The sequence below is a fragment of the Mesoplodon mirus genome (genome assembly GCF_964341445.2).
Source record: "Mesoplodon mirus genome assembly, chromosome: 19".
Taxonomy (NCBI): domain Eukaryota; kingdom Metazoa; phylum Chordata; class Mammalia; order Artiodactyla; family Ziphiidae; genus Mesoplodon; species Mesoplodon mirus.
The window spans coordinates 57,208,664-57,228,729 of NC_138995.1; the positions used below are offsets into that span (position 1 = coordinate 57,208,664).

The 20,066-nt window shown below is 46.4% G+C and overlaps 1 protein-coding gene across 2 annotated transcripts in view; it reads left to right on the top strand.

Annotated features, from left to right (window-relative positions):
• Positions 1-18,714, top strand: part of SAE1 (SUMO1 activating enzyme subunit 1) — a 68,307-nt gene extending 49,593 nt beyond the window's left edge. For both annotated transcript variants that reach the window (XM_082606836.1, XM_082606837.1), the window contains exons 7-9: positions 7,299-7,443; positions 14,771-14,840; positions 18,482-18,714. In XM_082606836.1, coding sequence (XP_082462962.1) covers positions 7,299-7,443; positions 14,771-14,840; positions 18,482-18,574 — 308 coding nt within the window. In that variant the 3' untranslated portion in view covers positions 18,575-18,714. The remainder of the gene's footprint in view (positions 1-7,298; positions 7,444-14,770; positions 14,841-18,481) is intronic.
• The last annotated feature ends 1,352 nt before the right edge of the window (positions 18,715-20,066 follow it).

The window sequence follows — 20,066 nt, forward strand, 5'->3', positions numbered from 1 at the left end:
ATCCTTAAGCCTCTTAATAAGGTCAGTGCTCTTACGATTCCCATTTCACAGAGGAGGCTCAGGGTCGTTGTCACTTGTCCAGGGTCACAGTAAGCAGGAGAAGAGGGGGTCCAGAGCTGTGCTCCTCGCTGCTGCACGCTGCTGCCTGTGGATTCCCAGGCTCCCCAGGCCTAGGAAGGGCTTTGCAGAGAGAAGGCGCAGTAGGCAAGCAGGCAAGCTGACAAGCAGCGTGTGAGCAGGCTGAGGGTGAGAGGTGGGGAGGCTCAGCATCTGGGGCCGGGGGACCTGTGAAGGTGAGGTGGTTCCGCCCACTGGGGAGGGGGCTTGGCGGGCTGCTTGGCGGAACCACTGCCTTCTGCCCGATCACGCTCCCTCAGCGCGCCTTTCCTAGTTCCCACCTTTCGTTATTTCATGTGTAGTTTTTGTTTGTCACCCTCACGAAATGCTCTGAGAGGCAGAGCGTGCAGTTTGCTCTCCCCTGCCCAGCTCAGGGCCCAGCACAGAGTCGGTGCTCACTACGTATTCCGTGTGAGACCTAGCGTCTTGCCTGAGCACATAAGCTACCGGCTAAGAGGATAACTCTATTTTTCATTTTCTTGGAAGTTTATGTCACCCAGGAGTGGATCTGATTTCCAGGCCATTCCCAGAGATAATGAGTCGCCATTAAGTGAGCCACTTTGGGGAGAATGGGTGGGGAGCACCAGAGAGATGGGGATGGTGTCTGGCACAGAACAGCTTTAGGCGTCAGCCAGGCAATTTTATATAGATTTGACTTGGTCTCAGTTGAACTGTTTTGGGAAACAGCAGTTGGGTTGGAGCTAGTTTGCAACATTGATTTCATTTTTTTCCTATAAAAATACTGGAGTCTTTGGATGGCCTTAGTGATTATGCTAAATATAATCATGCCATTTAAATGCAGTAAGAAATGTTTAGAAAGAAATAGAGTGATTAATAACATTGCTTCCCAAATTCCTGTTATAACACTAATCTGGTATTCTGATTCAGATTAAATTTGAATTTGAGTTAATTTCTTTTTGCAAAAGTAGTAGTGTATTCACACGTACGCAGTTTTTCTTCTAATCCATGAAAAGGTGCTTGGTTTCCCCTTTTCAAAGTTTGTCTTCTCTGTTACATGGGCAAGTCCTGAACTATAGCAGAGACCCCGGCCTATCCTCCGTAACGGTGAATGTCATCCCCCCCGGACTTCTGCAACCTGAGTTAATTAAAAGGTGCAGATGAAGTTAATCAAGTTTGGAACTCTTATTTTGTGCAGTGTTTTAATATGTTTCAATGAGTCATCTTTTGGCATCCCTGACCGTATTTGATCTTCATGGAATAGTTTCATAATCTGGAAACTGGTGGGGAGGTGCTCTTCAGAAATGCAGAGTCAACAGTACTATGTGTGTGTCTGGCTATTTGGGAGGGCGGACAGCAGAACAAAGAGGAGAATTTAATAAGTGAGAACTCGTCCGGGGCTAGGGTCAGTTCTGAGGCTGCTGCCCGTCTAGAACGCTGGGCTTCTTCCCACACCCCCTCCACCCCTGCTAACTGGAGTGCTGACATTAGAAAAAGAGTGCAAAATACAGCCTCTGTTTGCTTTGCTGCAAATAAGTGGCTGGACTGACTGGCCCCCTTCCCAGAGGCCCTGAGCGGACTTCAGATGTGGTCAGCAAGGTATCTGGACGGTGCCAGGCTGCCGGCCCACGTCCAGGCGGCCTGCACCAGGAACAGGCAAGGGGCCCAGAGAAACAGCGGGGCCAGCTGCTGGCTGCCTCTGCTCCTCCTCTGAGCGCCATCTTATTTCTTTCTGAGTTGAAACTGGTCTTACCCTCTGAAGATTGATGGGCAAGGTTTCGTATGGCTTCCACGTCCACTTCTCACCCACTGAACTAGTAACTTAAAATTAATGGACCAGGGGCTTCCCTGCTGGTTCAGTGGTTAAGAATCTGCCTGCCAATGCAGGGGACACAGGTTCGAGCCCTGGTCCGTGAAGATCCCACATGCCGCGGAGCAACTAAGCCCGTGCGCCACAACTACTGAGCCTGCGCTCTAGAGCCTGCAAGCCACAGCTACTGAAGTCTGTGTGCCACAACTACTGAGCCTGCGCTCTAGAGCCCGTGAGCCACAACTACTGAGCCCACGTGCTTAGAGACCGTGCTCCGCAACAAGAGAAGCCACCGCAATGAGAAGCCTGCTCGCCACAACTAGAGAAAGCCTGTGCGCAGCAACAAAGACCCAACTCAGCAATAAATTAATTAATTAATTAATTAATTAATTAATTAATTAATTAATTTATAAAGGACCAGTTGAGAGAGGGCAGGGCCCTGTCAGGAAAATGCATCTCACAGAAATGTTGTCAAACAGGAGTCTTCCTGAGGTGGGGGGCAAAGAGCCAGACCACTTGGAATCCTTGGGCTGCATTCCTGATGGTCCTGGCTTTCTCCTGGATCAAGAAGCACAGATTCCAAATGCCAGCATTGGCATTTCTACGCCACTACTCATTGGCGGTCCCATTGAACAAGCCGCTCAAACTCTGAACTTCAGTTTCTTCACCTGTAAACTAAGAAGAGCATTCGGACCTACCTACCTCCCTGGGTTATTGTGGATGTAAAAGGTTTAGAATGGTGCCTGGCATAGAGTAGGCACGGTTTGTTTTGCAGTTGTTCTAATTGTTTGAGTATGCTTCAAGAGCCGTGCTTCATAACCAAAAGATGAACAGTTTTGTGGTGAGGGCTGAAAAAATGATCCTCTCTCCTCTGTCCCTTGTGACAGCTGGTGCTTCTGTCCCAGTGACACAGAAATAAGAGGACTGCGTGGGAGGCAGCTAGGGCGGGACTCCTGCTGCTGTCCGGCAACCTCGTTCCGTTCCCACGTGCTTGCCACTGGGCCTCGGACTGTGCGTTACAAGCGGCCTGCCCTTGGCACTGCCTCCGTCATCTGCTCAGGCAACCCTGGTGCACATTCTGGGTCCATCTTCTCAAGAGTGATTGACAGAATTAGAGCTGACATTCGAAACAGTCCGCTCGGAGTATCCTCTTTTGACTGGACTAGCAGATTTCCACGTTCCTTTGTCTTCACAGGACATTGTTGGAAAAGAGGCTTGGTGTAAACAGTGATGACCTGCCACTTCTGCAGTCTTTTCTCTACCCTGTCCCCAAATGCTTGCTTGATTGCATTTGTTTACTCCAAATTGGAATCCCAGTGACACATCTGCAAAGTTAGAAGTTGAGCTTAGGTGACGGCAGGTCTGTGTTAGCCAGCATCCAAACTGTCATCGACTTTTGAGTTGTCTGCCAAGTGGTCAGGTAGAATTGAGGGTTGTAGAAGCTGTGTTCTTGAAAATGAGAGGGGAGTAACATTCCCAGACAGCAAACAGTATTCAGAAGAGGTGTTCTGGAACCTTTTTAAGATAAAGAATAGAAAACCTCTGATGTGCAGAGCCCTATGCTGGGCACATGACAGGCGATCTTCCTCGGACACCGGCACTGAGAAAAGCATAGCCCAGAAGCAGGTTGCGTCTTCTTTTACCTGGGCTTCCACGTTTTGGGATCTTCTCAGAACACTGTGTAGCCCATTTATGAACTTCTCTCAGGCTTCAGTGGAGCCATCTGTCTTGACCCCTAAATTCCCCATCCTCCCCTGCCATCGCTTTCAGACTGCGGAGACCCAGACTCCCTTGCTCACCATCAGACCTTTGGCACGTAGGTCAGCTGCGCACACTGAATGCTCTCTTGTGCTGGTGAATGAATGAATTCCTACTGCTTCTTGGAGGGCGGTTCTCACCGCTCTGCTCATCACCAAAACTGTTTGTGAGTCTTAAGAAAACAAAGAGAAGGACAGTGATTCCTTAGTCTGGGGCTAGTTCCAAATACTTGCGTTTTTAAAGAGCCTCACAACAATTGCCTGAGTTTTCAGTCCACCTTATCTTTTAGGGAAGAGCCCCTTGTACTGAGAGAGAGTGTAACTTGCTGGGTAAGTTCACTTTTTCAGTCAGCAAATGCTGATGAAACTTAAATGGAAGCAGTTTGTGAACTGTGAGTGTGAGGGGCTATCCCAGGGCACCCGGGGATCTACCCATCTCTACCTCTGCTCCGAAACAGCCTGTGTGGTGTGGGAGGAGGACTGCCCTAGAGACGAGGCTCCAGGCTGACTGTCCGCCTGCCTTGGGGAGCATGTGGGGAACAAGAATGCCACCCAGCCAGCCTGCAGTGGACATCCAGACAAGGTGCTGTGGCAGTAGAAGGTGCTTGTATTTTGATCGGTCTTCTGCTCCTGCCTGTGTGTTTTCGTTTGCGCTACAATTTCAAGCCTTGTTAGGGTCTTGTTATACAGTACTGCTCATTTGCTGCCATCATCTGAACCTTTCCTCTGGTTCACATCCAGAACAAAACGTCCATTTCTGAAGGTTGACATAATGGTTGTACTAAGTAAGGGAGGTTTTGTTTGTAATGATCTGCCTGTCTGATGAGTCTGAGCACTTGGCTGGCCTTTCTGGCTGAAGCAGTTCATCCTTTGAACTGATGCCTAGAATGCATGCCTCCTCCACCTGACCTCTCTTCTGGGTCATAATAGGGCCTTTTCCCTCTGCTGGAAGTTGCCCCTACCCTTCTTCCCAGGCCCACACATGCTTCCCTCATGTTGCTTCCTCAGGGAACCTGTACTTGACGGCACCCTATAGAGGATGTCACATCCTCTGTTGTACTGTCATGGCACTCATCACAGTAATTTTAGTCATTTTTGCAATATTTGATTACCTTTCTGACTATATTTGTTGAATAAATGAAAAGTATTACCTTTCACTTGGCCCACATTTTAATTTTTATATATATATTTATTTATTTATTTATTTTTGGCTGCATCGTGTCTTTGTTGTTGCATGTGGGCTTTCTCTAGTTGCGGCATGCGGGGGCTACTCTTCGTTGCGGTGTGCGGGCTCCTCGTTGCAGTGGCTTCTCTTGTTGCGGAGCACGGGCTCTAGGCACGCGGCCTTCAGTAGTTGTGTCACATGGGCTCAGTAGTTGTGTCTCGCAGGCTCTAGAGCGCAGGCTCAGTAGCTGTGGCGCATGGGCATAGTTGCTCCACGACGTGGGATCTTCCCGGACCAGGGCTCGGACCCGTGTCCCCAGTGTTGGCAGGCGGATTCTTAACCACTGAGCCACCAGGGAAGCCCCCACATTTTAATTAATGTACTACTTCCTGTAGAATGGAAAAAAATGTGTTTAATTATCAACATCTATAAGGATTTATTTATTTATTATGAAATATTTTAATTATTTATTATTATATTATTATTTATTATTTTTATTTATTATGAAAAGGCTTGCTTTTTAAAAATTTTATTTTATTGAATGAAGTATAGTTGATTTAAAATGTTGTGTTACATATATATGGAAACTAAAAAAAAAAAAGAAATGGTTCTGATGAACCTAGGAGCAGGGCAGGAATAAAGACACAGATGTAGAGAATGGACTTGAGGACATGGGAAGGGGGAAGGGTAAGCTGGGACGAAGTGCGAGAGTGGCATGGACATATATACACTACCAAATGTAAAATAGATAGCTAGTGGGAAGCGGCTGCATCCCACAGGGAGATCAGCTCGGTGCTTTGTGACCACCTAGAGGGGTGGGATAGGGAGGGTGAGAGGGAGGGGATATGGGGATACATGTATACATATAGCTGATTCACTTTGTTACACAGCAGAGACTAACACAACAATGTAAAGCAATTATACTCCAATAAAGATGCTAAAAATTTTCTTTAATAAATAAATAAAATGATAGTACCGTAATCATTGCTAATTTATGTCAGCCTCAATTCTAATACTTTCCACTAGTCTGTGTTTAGTTGCTGTCTTGATATTGTGTTTGCAGATGGTTCTAGTCTTTAAAAGAGAATTCACCAATAAAGAGAGATGTGATGCAAAAAAAAAGTCTTAATTTCTGCTGTACAGCAAAGTGATTCAGTTATACATATATAGACGTTCTTTTTCATATTCTTTTCCATATGGTTTATCACAGGGTATTGAATATAGTTCCCTGTGCTCTACAGTAGGACCTTGTTGTTTATCCATCCTATATATAATAGTTGGCATCTATTAATCCCAAACTCCGAATCCTTCCCTCCCCCAAACACCTTGGCAACCTACAAGTCTGTTCTCTATGTCTGTGAGTCTGTTTCTATTTCATAGATAAGTTCATTTGTGTCATATTTTAGATTCCACATATAAGTGATATCATATGGTATTTGTCTTTCTCTTTCTGACTTCACGCAGTATGATAATCTCTGCATCCATCCATGTTGCTGCAAATGGCTTTATTTCATTTTTTTTAATAAATAAATTTATTTATTTACTTATTTATTTATTTATGGCTGCGTTGGGTCTTCGTTACTGTGCGCAGGCTTTCTCTAGTTGCGGTGAGCGGGGGCTACTCTTGGTTGCAGTACGCGGGCTTCTCATTGTGGTGGCTTCTCTTGTTGTGGAGCACGGGCTCTAGGTGCGCGGGCTTCAGTAGTTGTGGCGCGTGGGCTCAGTAGTTGTGGTGCACAGGTTTAGTTACTCCACAGCATGTGGGATCTTCCTGGACCAGGGCTCGAACCTGTGTCCCCCACATCAGCAGGCGGATTCTTAACCACTGCACCACCTATTTCATTCTTTGTATGGCTGAGTAGTATTCCATTGTATATATATATATACCACCTCTTTTTTATCCATTCATCTGTCGATGGACCTTTAGGTTGTTCCCATGTCTTGGCTATTGTGAATAGTGCTGCTGTGAACATAGGGATGCATGTGTCTTTTTGAATTATAGTTTTGTCTGGATGTATGCCTAGGAGTGGGATTGCTGGATCATATGGCAACTCTGTTTTTAGTTTTTTGAGGAACCTTCACACTGTTCTCCATAATGGCTGCACCAGTTTACATTCCCACCAACATTATAGGAGGATTCCCTTTTCTCCACACCCTCTTCAGCATTTGTTATTTGTAGATTTTTTTTTATGATGGCCATTCTGACCCGTGTGAGGTGGTACCTTATTGTAGTTTTGCTTTGCACTTCTCTAATAATTAGCGATGTTCATGAGCCTGTTGGCCATCTGTATGTCTTCTCTGGAGAAATGTCTATTTAGGTCTTCGGCTCATTTTTCGATTGGGTTGTTTGTTTTTTCGTTGTTGAGTTGTATGAGCTGTTTGTATATTTTAGAAAGTAAGCCATTTTTGGTCACATTATTTGCAAATATTTTCTCCCAGTCTGTAGGTTGTGAAAAGACTTGCTTTTTAACCTGTCTTCTTCCTTTCCCAGTGCTCCTGAAGTTCCGCACAGATAAAGGAAGAGATCCTAGTTCTGATACCTTTGGGGAAGATTCTGAGTTGTTGCTCCAGATTCGAAACGATGTGCTTGACTCCCTGGGTGTTAATCCTGACCTGCTTCCCGAAGACTTTGTCAGGTTGGTCTCAGCACTTATCACAGTTTAGCCTGGATTGATAAATGTCTGTTTTCAGTATTTGCCTTAATTTGGGGAGATGCTTTATTAAGACCGAAAGCCCTGAGGAGAGCCTTCTTTGCCACATTCTGCCACCTCCTGTGGCCCGCTGTCCTTCTGTTGGTATAACAGCAGCATATGAAAAATCGAGGTGACCTTGTACGTGTGCAGGTATAACTGCACGATCAATGGAGTGGCAGGGTCAGAAGAATGGGTTTATCATTTGGTAGATATTGCCCCGTTGCCCTCCATTGATGACCTATCAGTTTATACCCTCAGCAGCAAAGGCATCCCTGTTCCCAGCATCCTCACCCTTAGGTGCTGGGATGCTTTCACCTTAGGCGACCAGTCTTTTGCTCTTATACACAATCAGGTTTAGGATTTGGTTGGATCGGTCCAAAGGGAGACTGGGTCAGGAACCCCTTCCAAGCAGTTCTGGGGTCATCTCTTTACTCTCAGTCTCTTTCGGTGTATTTGGGGGACTCCCTAGACTGCTTTGCTGTGCTCCAGCTTGTAGCAGTAATACTGATGGCTAGAATTTACTGAGCAGCTGATACGATACCAGGCATTGTGGTGGTTGCTTTCTGTACATGCTCTCTCTTGACAACAGCCCATTTTATAGGAGAGGGAAAGTTAATTTAGGGCTCAGAGAAGTTCAGTGACTAGTTTGAGGTTATACAGCTAATAACAACAGCCCCACGTACGGAAGACTTTCTGTGCTTTACCAACACAGCCACGTTTAATCGTTACAATAATCCTCAGAGTGCGTATTATTATTTTCCCATGAGTTAAATGAAGAAACTAAGGCTCAGAAAGATAGTCACTTGTCCAAGGTTTTAGTAAGTAGCCAACCAAGATCTCACCACACTGCTAATCGCTGGTAACAGCACAGTACCTTGGTTCCTTTTCAGCAATAAAGTGAATCGGAGTCCCTTCGTTCCCTAGTCCTTTCCTTCTTCACTCGTGGCTGGGAGCCCCGCTTAGACACTAGCAAACCTCAGCCGATTTAAGACCAGCAGTGGGCTTTGAATCCCCTGCCGGGCCCTCAGCCAGAAAGAGGCAGCCGTCTACAGGTGCTTTTGTAAGTTAACACTGGGAGGTCGGGGCTGATGACACTGCAGGCTGGGACGGGGTCCCTGTGTCGGGCTAACAGTGGGCACACTTCTCTTGGTGGAGGAGCAAGTGGTGCCTGCTCTGCGCTTCATGGCAGGAGGCGGGCGGGCTCTGCAGGGCTCCAGATTCAGTAGACGTAGCCAGGCCGCAGGGCCGCCGAGTGGCTGATTTGGGTGTTTAGAGTGATGAACGGCCTGCCTCTGCATCGCCAGCCAGTGGCAGAGGCCCTGCTTCCCAGAAGGAGAAAGCCACAGCCTAACTGCTAACAGCTGGACTAGCTGCCGGCTAGTTTCCTCTCCAAAGTGTCCCCCGCTACCCGCTTGCAGAAACCACTTTCCCGTGACTACGCCTCGTGTGCTCAGGCGCTCCCTCTCTATTGCCTTTTAAGTAAGAGGTGGCTGACGGCCTCTCGAAGTCCGTCTGTGGCTGGTGGAGATGAGGCTGGTGGAGATGGGGTAGGGATGCGGCAAGGAAATGAGCCGCCGTCTGGCAGCTGAGCTACCCTCACAAATTACCCATCGCCAGCTCCGAGCAGGGTGCGCTTACTTGAGTAGGGAAAGCTGTGCCCAAGTCTCCATTTCCCTCATCTGTCTGTGATCTGCTTGTCCTGTCCCTTCATGTTCTGTTATTTATTCTCTTTTCAGAGAGCTTTATTGCTTTTCTGATTATGAAAGTAACAGATGCCCATTGCCAGGAAATATAAAAGGGAAGAAAAGGATCATCCATAGTCCTCCCAGTGAGAAGTAGCCACGGCTAACTTGGGGTTTAATTTGGGGGTTTAGCCTCACAGACATCAGTATGTGTATTTATTCAGGTTTTTTCTCTTTTTAAATATCAAAATGAGATTGTACTTTTCATGTGATAGCCTTCTTTTTCCAGCATATCATGGACTTGCTTGTGTCACAAATACAGATCCATAACTTCACTTGTGCTGCATAATGTTTCATTGTCTGCCATATGGTTATTTATTTAGCCATTACCTTATTGGTGGGTATGTGAGTTATTTATAGTTTTTCACTATTATAAACACTTGTGATGAACATTCATAATTTGTATGTGTAATATAACTTTTACTGTTTTAAAAAATTTTTTTATTGTGGTGAAATACACACAACATAAATTATGCCATCTTAACCGTTCGTAAATGGACGGGTCAGTGGCATTAAGTACATTCACGTGGTTGTGCCCCGTCACTGTTACCATCTCCGGTATTTTTCATCATCCCAAACCGGAACTCTGTCCCTGTCAGACTCTAACTTCCCACTGTGCTGCCCCAGCCCCTGGTAACCTCTATTCTTCTTTCTGTCTCTATGAAGTTGATTGTTCTACGTATCTTGTATAAGTGGAATTATACAATATTTGTCCTTTTGTGAACTTACTGGTTTTTAAGTTTCAGAGATAATATATATATTATGGAAAAATCAGATAGTGTGGAATAAATTCAAAGATGAAAATGAGGAGGAGTGGAGGCACAGACTATTGGGTATAAGATAGGCTCAAGGATGTATTGTACAACACAGGGAATATAGCCAATATTTATTTATTTTTTTTGGCTGCACCATGTGTAGCTAATATTTTGTAATAAATGAATGGAAAGTAACCTTTAAAATTTTATTAAAATTTTAAAAAACAATTTAGAAAGAGGAAAATGAAAATTACTCATAATTCCATTAACCGGAGAAAATCACTGAATATGTTATTATATTTTCTTATATATTTTCTATCAGAGAATATTCATATTCTAACATATTCATTGTTAGTAAGCGTGGTGGGAAAAGGTACAATCTTTTAAGGAGGCAGTTTGGAAATAAGTATCGAGAGTCATTTAAGTGCTCCCTCTTTAGCCCAGTAATTCTGCTCCTTGGTAATGAGAATATACCCGAAAGAAATAATGTGAGCAAATACTTATGTACAGAAGATATTCATTATCATGTATATAAGAAAGAGAAATTGGAAAGGCATTAGAGAGTTAATATTACAGAGCAAATGCAAATACACGGATTAAAAATGATATGAAAAATGTCAAGCATACAGAAAAACGGAAAGAATAGTGAACGGTAGTAAACATCCATGTACCACTCAGTTAGATTCAGTTGTTAATATTTTGCTTTTTTATTGGGGAGGGGGGCAGAATGATGACATGATGCTTAAGAGTGCATCAGAGTTCATCTGTCGCGTTTGGTTCTGTGCTGCTTTTAATCTGGGAGTTGGCAAACTGTGGCTTGCCACCTGCTTTTGTAAATAAAGTTTTATTCCACACCTACTCATTTGTGTATTATTTGTGACAGCTTTTGTAGAGTTTTTACAAAGAGTTTAAACAGAGACCATATGGCCTATAAAGCCAAAAAATTATTTGGCTTTCAAGCAGAATGTTAATGTCTGGTTCTTTACAAAGAAAGTTTTCCAACTCCTGATCTAGAAGAGTTTACCACCTTTTTTTTTTTTTTTTTTAGGAGTCCAGGCCAGTTACATTGTAGAATATCCCATATTCTGAACTTGTCTGATTATGTCTTGAGATGATGCTTGTTTTTGTCTTGTTTAGTTTTTATTATTTAGACTTACACAGTGAAATTCCGTGTTTCCTCATGGTGTTTTTTGTTTTTTTTAATTTACATACAGTCAAATTTATTCTTTTTTGTTATGCAGTTCTGTGAGTTGTTTGTGTGTTTTGTTTTAAAGTTCCATCAAATTTTACGAAGACACAGTTGTGTAACTACCACCACAAACAAGATACAGAAAAGTTTTGTCCCCCCCGCCCCCCAGATTCCCTCATGCTGCCTTGGAGTGCTCAGCCCCTTCCCTACCTGCAACCACTGACCTGTTCTCTATCCCTGTAGTTCTGCCTTTTTCAATAATGTAATATAAATGGAATCATACAGCATGTGTAGTCTTTTCGAGTCTGACTTCTTTCCCTTAGCCTAATACCTTTGAGATTCATCCATGTTGTATGAATCGTTAGCTCATTTCTTCTTATTGCGAGTAGTAGTCCACTGTATGGATGTACCACAGTTTATGCACCAGATGAAGGACATTTGGGTTGTTCCCAGTTTTTGGCAATTATGACTAAAGCCGCTCTAAACATTCATGTGTTTTTGTGTGAACATAAGTTTTCATTTCTCTTGGATATGTATACCAAGGGTGGAATTGGTGGCTCATATGGTAACTGTGTAGCAATTTGAACTCTCTTTCACAGTGGGCACACCACTTTACCGTCCCACCAGCACTTTATCCAGGTTCCAGTTTCTCCACATCCTTGCCGACAAGTGTTATTGTCTGTCTGTTTCAGTGTTAGTGGGTAATGAGTTGCATCTCACTGTGGTTTTGATTTGCATTTCCCTAATGACTAATGATGTAGAGCATCTTTTCATGTGCCTACTGGCCATTTGTGTATGTTTTTAGAGAAATGTCTATTTAGATCATTTGCCCATTCTTAAATTGGGTTATCTTTTTATTGTTAAATTGTAAGGGGTCCCTGGGTACAAGTCCTTTTGTCAGATACGTGATTTGTAAAAATTTTCTCCCATTCTGTGGGTTGTCTTTTCACTTTCCTGATAGTATCCTTTGAAGTAGAAATGTTTAACTTTTTTTTTTGTTTTTTTGCCGTACACGGGCCTCTCACTGTTGTGGCCTCTCCCGCTGCGGAGCACAGGCTCCGGACGCGCAGGCTCAGCGGCCACGGCTCACGGGCCCAGCCGCTCCGTGGCACATGGGATCCTCCCTAACCGGGGCACGAACCCATGTCCCCTGCATCGACAGGTGGACTCTCAACCACTGCACCACCAGGGAAGCCCGAAATGTTTAACTTTCATGAAATATAATTTATGGTTTTTTTCCCCCGTTTTTACATGTATGTTCTCGTCTGAAGAGTTTTACAGTTTTAGCTTTTGCATTTAGGTCTGTGATCCATTTTTGAATTAACTTTTGTACATGATGTGAAGTAGGGGTCCACATTAATTCTTTTGCCTTTAGAGACCCAGTTGTCCCAGTAACATTTGGAGAGTATTGCCATCTTAACAATATTAAGTCTTCTGATCCATGAACTTGGGGATATCTTTCCATTTATTTAAGTCTTTTATTTCTTTCAACAATGTTTTATAGTCTTCAGAGTATGTTTTACACATTTATTGTTAAATTTTTTCTGAAATATTTTATTCTGTTGGATGCTATTGTAAATCAAATTCTTCATTTCATTTTAAGGATGTTCGTTGCTCATGTATAGAAATAGATTGATTTTTGTATGTTAATCTTGTCTTCTGCAGTCTTGCTGAATTTAATATTTCAAATAATTTTTCTGTGGTTCCCTTAGAATTTTCTATATACCAGATCATGTCATCTATGAATATATATATATTACTTCTTCTTTCCAGTCTGGATGCCCCTTATTTCTTTTTCCTTCCTTCCTTAAATGACCTGGCTAGAACCTCCAGTACAATGTTGAATAGAAGTGGTGATAGCAGACATCCTTGTTTTGTTCCTGATCTTCTAGTCTTTTGCCATTAAGTAAGATGTTAGCTGTGGATTTTTCGTAGACGGCCTTTATCAGTTTAAAGAAATTTTCTTCTCTTCCCAGTTTGTTGAGTGTTTTTATCTTGAAGAGGTGCTGGATTTTGTCTCATGCTTTTTCTGTGTCTGTTGAAGTGATCATGTGTCTATATGTTGCTGGTTTGGTTTGCTAGTAGTTTGTTGAGATGATTTTTAAAAAGCAGAATGTTAAATTTGTATAGTATGATCACATAGAATGTAGGTGAATTATTTATTTATTTTTTGCGGTACGCGGGCCTCTCACTGTTGTGGCCTCTCCCATTGCGGAGCACAGGCTCCAGACGCGCAGGCTCAGCGGCCATGGCTCATGGGCCCAGACACTCCGCAGCATGCGGGATCTTCCCGGACCGGGGCATGAACCCGTGTCCCCTGCATCGGCAGGCGGACTCTCAACCACCGCGCCACCAGGGAAGCCCGGTGAATTTTTTTTTAAAGGAAAAATATTCCCACATTTGACTGTCTTTGAGTAGTAGAATTATGGTGACTAGTTTCGCTTTGGCATAGTTCTCTGTGTACTTTATAGTTCTGCAGTGGACCTTGGTACACGGGAGGAAGAGCTGCCTCTGTGGATAGACAGATGGGAATGCTGGGCCCGGCCAGGGGGTGAGGAGATGGGCATCCCCAAGCACAGTTGATGCGAGCTGAATGGGTATAGCCTTTCTGGAGAGCATTTTGGCAAAATGTATCAGGACTCAACAATTCTATATTTGGGAATTTGCCATAAGGAATTGTTTGGACACCACTGCCAAGATGTATGGTCACAATGCTGAACAGCTTAAATATCCATCAGTAGGTTACAGGGCACAATGAATAATAGCTGCTATGACTTGGGTTTTAAATTACATATATTCAGATATGCGCCCTTTTAAAAATGTCTAGAAGGGTGTATACCAAACCAGGAAGACGGGAGGTGGTCTCCTCATGGTAGGGTTCTGTAGGGAAGCTTTACTTTTAACTTGCCTGCACCTCAATTTGCTCATTTAAAAAACCCCTTTGTGTTCAGGGATGGGAACTGGCGAGGCATGGTTCCTCTGGGGAGGTGGGGGGAGAAAGCGTCTGGCTGTCCAGGATGGGTGATTGGGGCAGGTGACAATATTAGCTAACGTTTGTCCTCTGGATGCCCATCCTGGCCCAGAAGGGTGGGTATCCACGTGGGTAGTGAAGGCTTTTTTCTGCTCCCGTGCTTTAATCTCAGGCCCCGAGTCTCCTATGCCTCCTGCACGTTAACACAGGCCTGCTCCTGACATCTGTCTGGGAATAGCATATAGAACCCGCTGCCCGTTGTGGGCCAGGAGAGAATGGCAAGAATGTGACCAGGGCACTGAAACATCTGATATCTGTAGGACTTTATTTTTAGGATGCACAGATATAGCCTTTCCTTTAACCTAAAAAAAAAAAAAAAAAAGTTGTGAAACAATTCTTGCCTGCCAAGGTTCAGAGGTCATTCCCAGCCACCTACTAACCTGGATCAGATTTAATTTTCACACCTAGCTGCCAGCATTAGCATCGCTGTCTGAATTGACTCATCCTGGTAGGAGATGTTTTCATTCAGGTGAACCTACTGCTGACCTTTTCCAGATGTCCTTACCAGCTTTCCTGTTCCTCAGTGCCCTGTTTCATTTGTCTTCTCTTTTAGGTACTGCTTCTCTGAGATGGCCCCAGTGTGTGCAGTGGTTGGAGGGATCCTGGCCCAGGAAATCGTGAAGGTAAAAAGTCCCTGTGGCCTAGAAAATTGTTGACCCTCCGCACCATGACCTTGGATGTGCCAACAGAGAGAACCCAGGACTGTCTTAGCTGCCTGGTTTCTCTGACTCCACTCACCCTGTCTCCTGCCCTCCCCATTCCCTTCCTTCCTTCCTTCCGTTTTCCACCCCATCCTCTTCTCTCCAGCCCATCCGGGTGGGCCTGCAGCAAATGATCTTTGAGTGCCTGCCTACTCAGAGCTGGACAAAGAGCCCGTGAGGTGCTGCCCACCATCCCCTAACTATACCAACCAGTTATCTGGTGCTTATGATATTTGTCAGGTATTCTGCCTCTTACAGCTCTATGAAATGGGCACTGTCCTGACCCCCATTTAAGGGGTGGACACTGAGGCCCAGAGAAGGGATTCCACGACCCGTGCTTCTCCACCTCTGCTTCACAGTTTCTCTCCACACATGGCCATGGCGTCAAAGCACCCTCTTGTTACTGCACACACCATACGCGTGTATAGAGCAGGGGGAGATCAGTACCAGTGGAGCCCGTGCACTGTGCCAGGAGCCCCACAAGGCTCTATCCAGGGTGACCTGTGCCCACATTAGGCAGGTGTCGTTGTCCCTCTCAGAAGGGAAGCATTTCATGTAGGGTCATGAGGTAACCAAGTAACTAGCACAGCCTTTTGAGTCTCTTCTGGAACGTTTGAGTTGCCAGAACCATAGCATACCCCCAAATGTATTTTACTTTCTTTGGGGACTTTGATATTTGCCCAGAGATACTGAATTTGCCTTTTGCAGGTTCTGAGCTGCTTCAGTGGGCTTGCAGTGACGGGGTGTCCTTCTCTTTCACGGAGCAGAGTCGTGCCTGCTCACATAATTCTCCACGTCCATTGACGTGTCAGCTGTGAGCTTAGGAGGACGATTTGGAGACCAGCTCTCACTGCTTTGTCCTGCTCTGGAAACAGTTGACTCAATTTGATGGTCCCGCCGTCCTCTCAAGGCCTTCTTTTTTCTCTCTTATTTCCTGATCCTTCTCTGTGGATCCATTCTTTCCCTAAATCTAACCTAACTTTCTATGGCATAGGCAGTAGGGGTGAGCACTGAGGATGTACAGTGCAGAAGAGGAGAGGCATGGGCTGCTGCACCTGCTTCCTTGCTCACGCCTTCTGCTTAACCCAGACTGATAGAGAAGTTCAGCTGTGTCCCCAGTCTGAGAAGTTGGCTGCCCAGAGGACTGTGTTGAGAAGGATTCTGAGGCTGCCTGTAGAGAGTCTTGGCAGGAAAGAGTACGGTGATGGACAAACAAGGGGGGGATGGGAACATAATGTATGTTTTGTAGCCTACGGTGGCGACAGCAATAGTAGATAACATTTATTGGAAGCTCATTACGTACCTACCGCACAGAGACCATGTTCCCTACGTGGACAGACTCAGTTGATCCGGACAACAACCCAAGAAGTAGGAGCTGGTGATCCCTCCCGTATGAAGAAGGCACTGAGGTGCAGAGCAGCGGCGGAGCCAGGACTCGAGCCCCTGCCATCTGGTTTCTGAGCCTGTGCTCTGCCATCAGGCCTCAGGTGCCCTCCCTAAAGGCCCTCCCATCCGGCGGGGCTCTGTGTGGACCCGGGGCCACCATCCTTGCGCCCTTAGCCTCACCTCCATACCTCCCATTGAGAAGCTGCTCCCTGAGTTTTTCATGTGGGATGGAGACTGTGGGTCAGGCAGGTGGCCTTGACCCCATTGTGTGCAGGGGCTTCTCTGCATCCCAGTCCTAACCTCTAGTGCAGCCCCCTCCTTCCTGCCTGCAGGGGACAGCTGTTGCCCAGCATCTTGTTTCTGTTTATCCCAGATAGCCAGAGTACTCTGCATTCTTGGTTGCTGGGCGTGTTTGGAATCTCCTCCTACCCCCTTCTCGCTTGGGAAGCACTTTACCTTTTGCCCCATGTTCACCCCATGCCCTGCTGTCTTGTCCCCGCCACTCCCCCTTACTTAACACCGTTTCAGCTTCGGCCAGCTGGCGGTAAAGGCCTGCAATCTGAGGGCCGTGGACCTCCCCCTTTTCCCTGGTGGGACCATCTGACCACCCGTAAAAAGTAAACGTCGGAAGATGGGGGGGCAAATGTATAAGTCTGTTCCCTTGGAATCATCTTTGTTTCCCTCCTTCCTTGCCTCATTCCAGACACCACGTGTTCTATCCACGTCCTCTGTCATGTCCCGCTTCCTTGGGTTTAATTGTCCTGCTTTTCTCTCCCCACTGTCCGCGGTCGGTCTCCCCACCTGGAGTACTAGAGGTGAGAGTGTCAGCAGCAGCCTTACCGAGCTCCGCGTGAAAACGCCTTGTATCATCTCCTGGAACTTGGGTTCTCGGGTCTAAGATCCACCTGTGGGCGCTTGGGCCCTTCCACCTGGCTGAGTGCTTGGGGCCTCAGATACTGGGAAAGGACCTCTGGCCCCCGTTAGTCGTAGCAGCTCCCATTTATTGAGAACTTACTACATGCCCGGCACGTTGCCAGCTTGATCGCATTTCATACTCACCAGGGGCCCTAGCAGGCAGGGGCCATTTATTTGCCGTTTCATATGCCAGCCCAGAGAAGCAAACCTCTGATCCAAGCCCCAGGCAGGGAGGGACTTCAGAATCCTTAATATCTAGCATGATACCTGACACAGAGTAGATGCTCAATACATTTTCCTCAGAAGAATGGTTATTTCCGGAATAACCACTTGGAATAGGTGTAATTGTCTCCACTTTACAGATGAGAAAGTGGATTGGGGTTGGCACTCAGTCCGAGGAGGAGAGGTTCGGGATGTTTAGAGCGCACTCCCGACCTTGGCAAGGGGTCCTGCCCCAGGGATGCCAGCATGGCGCCCCCGGAAACCTTGACACCCTGCCTAGCAGTCTGCGTAGGTGATGTCTTCCTCTTTAAACAGTAACTCTTCTTGCATTGAAAATGTCCACTGTTGCCTGTGGACCTTTCCCCAGTACACACAGGTACACACATGACTCAGCACGTAATTTCAGGGACTCTTAACTCCATCTCTAACGGTGCTGTGAACTTCTGTTAACCCCACGAGATAATCATCATTTTCATGGCTGACTGGCACGTCCCAGGCCCTCTGGACCCCAGCCCTGGCCTGTCCTGTGGAGGGCAGGCAGCACTGCCTTCTCCTGGACGCGCCGCTTCTGCATCAGTGAGTGTCCCCCCAGGTGACGGAGGCTGCAGCCTCTGACGTGTTGACGAATCAGTGCCTTTCTCAGTTGAATAGTCGTAAATAATTATCACTGCCGTTAGCCAGGCGGTGCTTCTCCATGTTAGGCATCGTTTTAGATATTTGAGGTACAGCATCTTTCTTAATCCCTAGGATAAAACATTTGTTATTTTCATTTTACATGGGGAAAGTAAAGGTCAGAGAGGCTAAATGATCTGCTCAAGGACACACAGCTGGTAAGGGACAGAGCAAAGGGACATGACAGTTACAATCAGAAATGTTTCCCAACATAGCCAGATAGCCCCTGGGGAGCAAAATCAACGTCTCTTGCGAACCACTGCCCACGTTGCTTGTAGAAGATTTCAGTTTGGGGGTTTATTCTCTTTTCTCCATTTTACCCCTTTTAAAGCACTTGAGCTGAACCCTCGTCTTGTTTTGCTCCCCAGGCCCTGTCTCAAAGGGACCCTCCTCACAACAACTTCTTCTTCTTCGATGGCATGAAGGGGAACGGGGTCGTGGAGCGCCTTGGCCCCAAGTGAACCCAGGACTCGGCAGCCCTGGCGACGCTGCCCCGCGGCATGCCCACGTGTCATCCTTGTCCCCTTCCCCCGTGAAGGCCTTCTCCAGGCGAGGGAAAAGTGAAGTCATTGAACCAATACAAACCATTTCCTGTGAGCAGTGAGGTCGTACAGATGTGCTGCTTCTAAGCACCAGTGGCTGCTAAGCAAGGGGCGTAGGTCCTGGCTGTCACCATTCCCGTCCCAGGCCTGCGCGGCCAGCACCTGACAGCCCCCTCTGACTCCTCCTCACGGCGTCACCAGTCCCCCCGGCCAGGAACCAGCACGCCTTGTTGCTTAGGAGCCTCTTGCCACCTTCTGGGCCTTAGTCTCCGCCTGATGTCACACAGAGAGGAGCGTGACCTCAGGTGGGGAATAAGGCCTAGGCCTGATGAAACACTAGTGGAACCACAGTTCCAAATGCAGACAGGTGCCCTTAGAGAGGAGAAAGCGTGGCAGGCGGAATGTGTTTCCTCCGAAGTTTGAGACTGAAAAACAACAGGTGGCGTCTGGCGTGCTATTCTTGAGTTTTAGTTTAGGATTAGTTGAGTTCCAGCCTGGATTTTGGCCGAGAGGAAATATCACCAAGTCCTCTTGGGTATGAGGGTGAGACCTTGCAAATGGAATATTAGCGGGAAAGCTCGTTTTAAAAAGGCAGATTCCCTGGTCGCACCCCCTGGGGATTCGGACTCCGTGGCCGCGAGCTGGGACGGAGGAGCCCGCCCTTCCCACGGAGCCCCGCCCCGATGCCGTGCCGACCCTCGCGCTGGAGGCTGTCGCGTGGTAAGGGCTGTATCGGCCCTTCATTTACCCCCCTGAATTGCAGCTGTTCATGTTTTTTTTTTATATATTTTCTATATTTCCTTGGTTCTTTAAAAAGGAATGGTTGAAATAAAGTTATTTGCTTTAGGACTTGTTTGTTTTTCTTCCACATTAGAAACTTCTTCCTCTGACAGGGAGCGATGCTATCAATTGCCTAAACCTGAAGAAATGTCCCTGGATGCTTTAACATGACACAAAGATCCTCCCCTCCGTCACCGTTCCTGCCACCGTTTTTCTGGGCAATGCAGCAGGAGTTAGAGGGCTCATATTCTAGCATGCAGAAGCTTCTGATTCTTATTGTCTGTTGAATAATTCAGTTAAGTAGTGGCTGTTCTCAGGGATAGCAATTGTAATAATAGTGGAAAAGGAGTAAAAGTGAGTGATAGTTAAGAATCTGCCTGTCAGTGCAGGGGACGGGGGTTCGAGCCCTGGTCCGCTAAGATTCCATGTGCTTTAGAGCAACTAAGCCTGTGTGCCACAACTACTGAGCCCACGTGCTGCAACTAGTGAAGCCCCCGCACTCCAGAGCCCGTGCTCTGCAAGAAGAGAAGCCACCACAATGAGAAGCTCGCGCACCGCGGCAAAGAGTAGCCCCCGCTCACTGCGACCGGAGAAAACCCACGCGCAGCAACGACGACCCAACGCAGCCAAA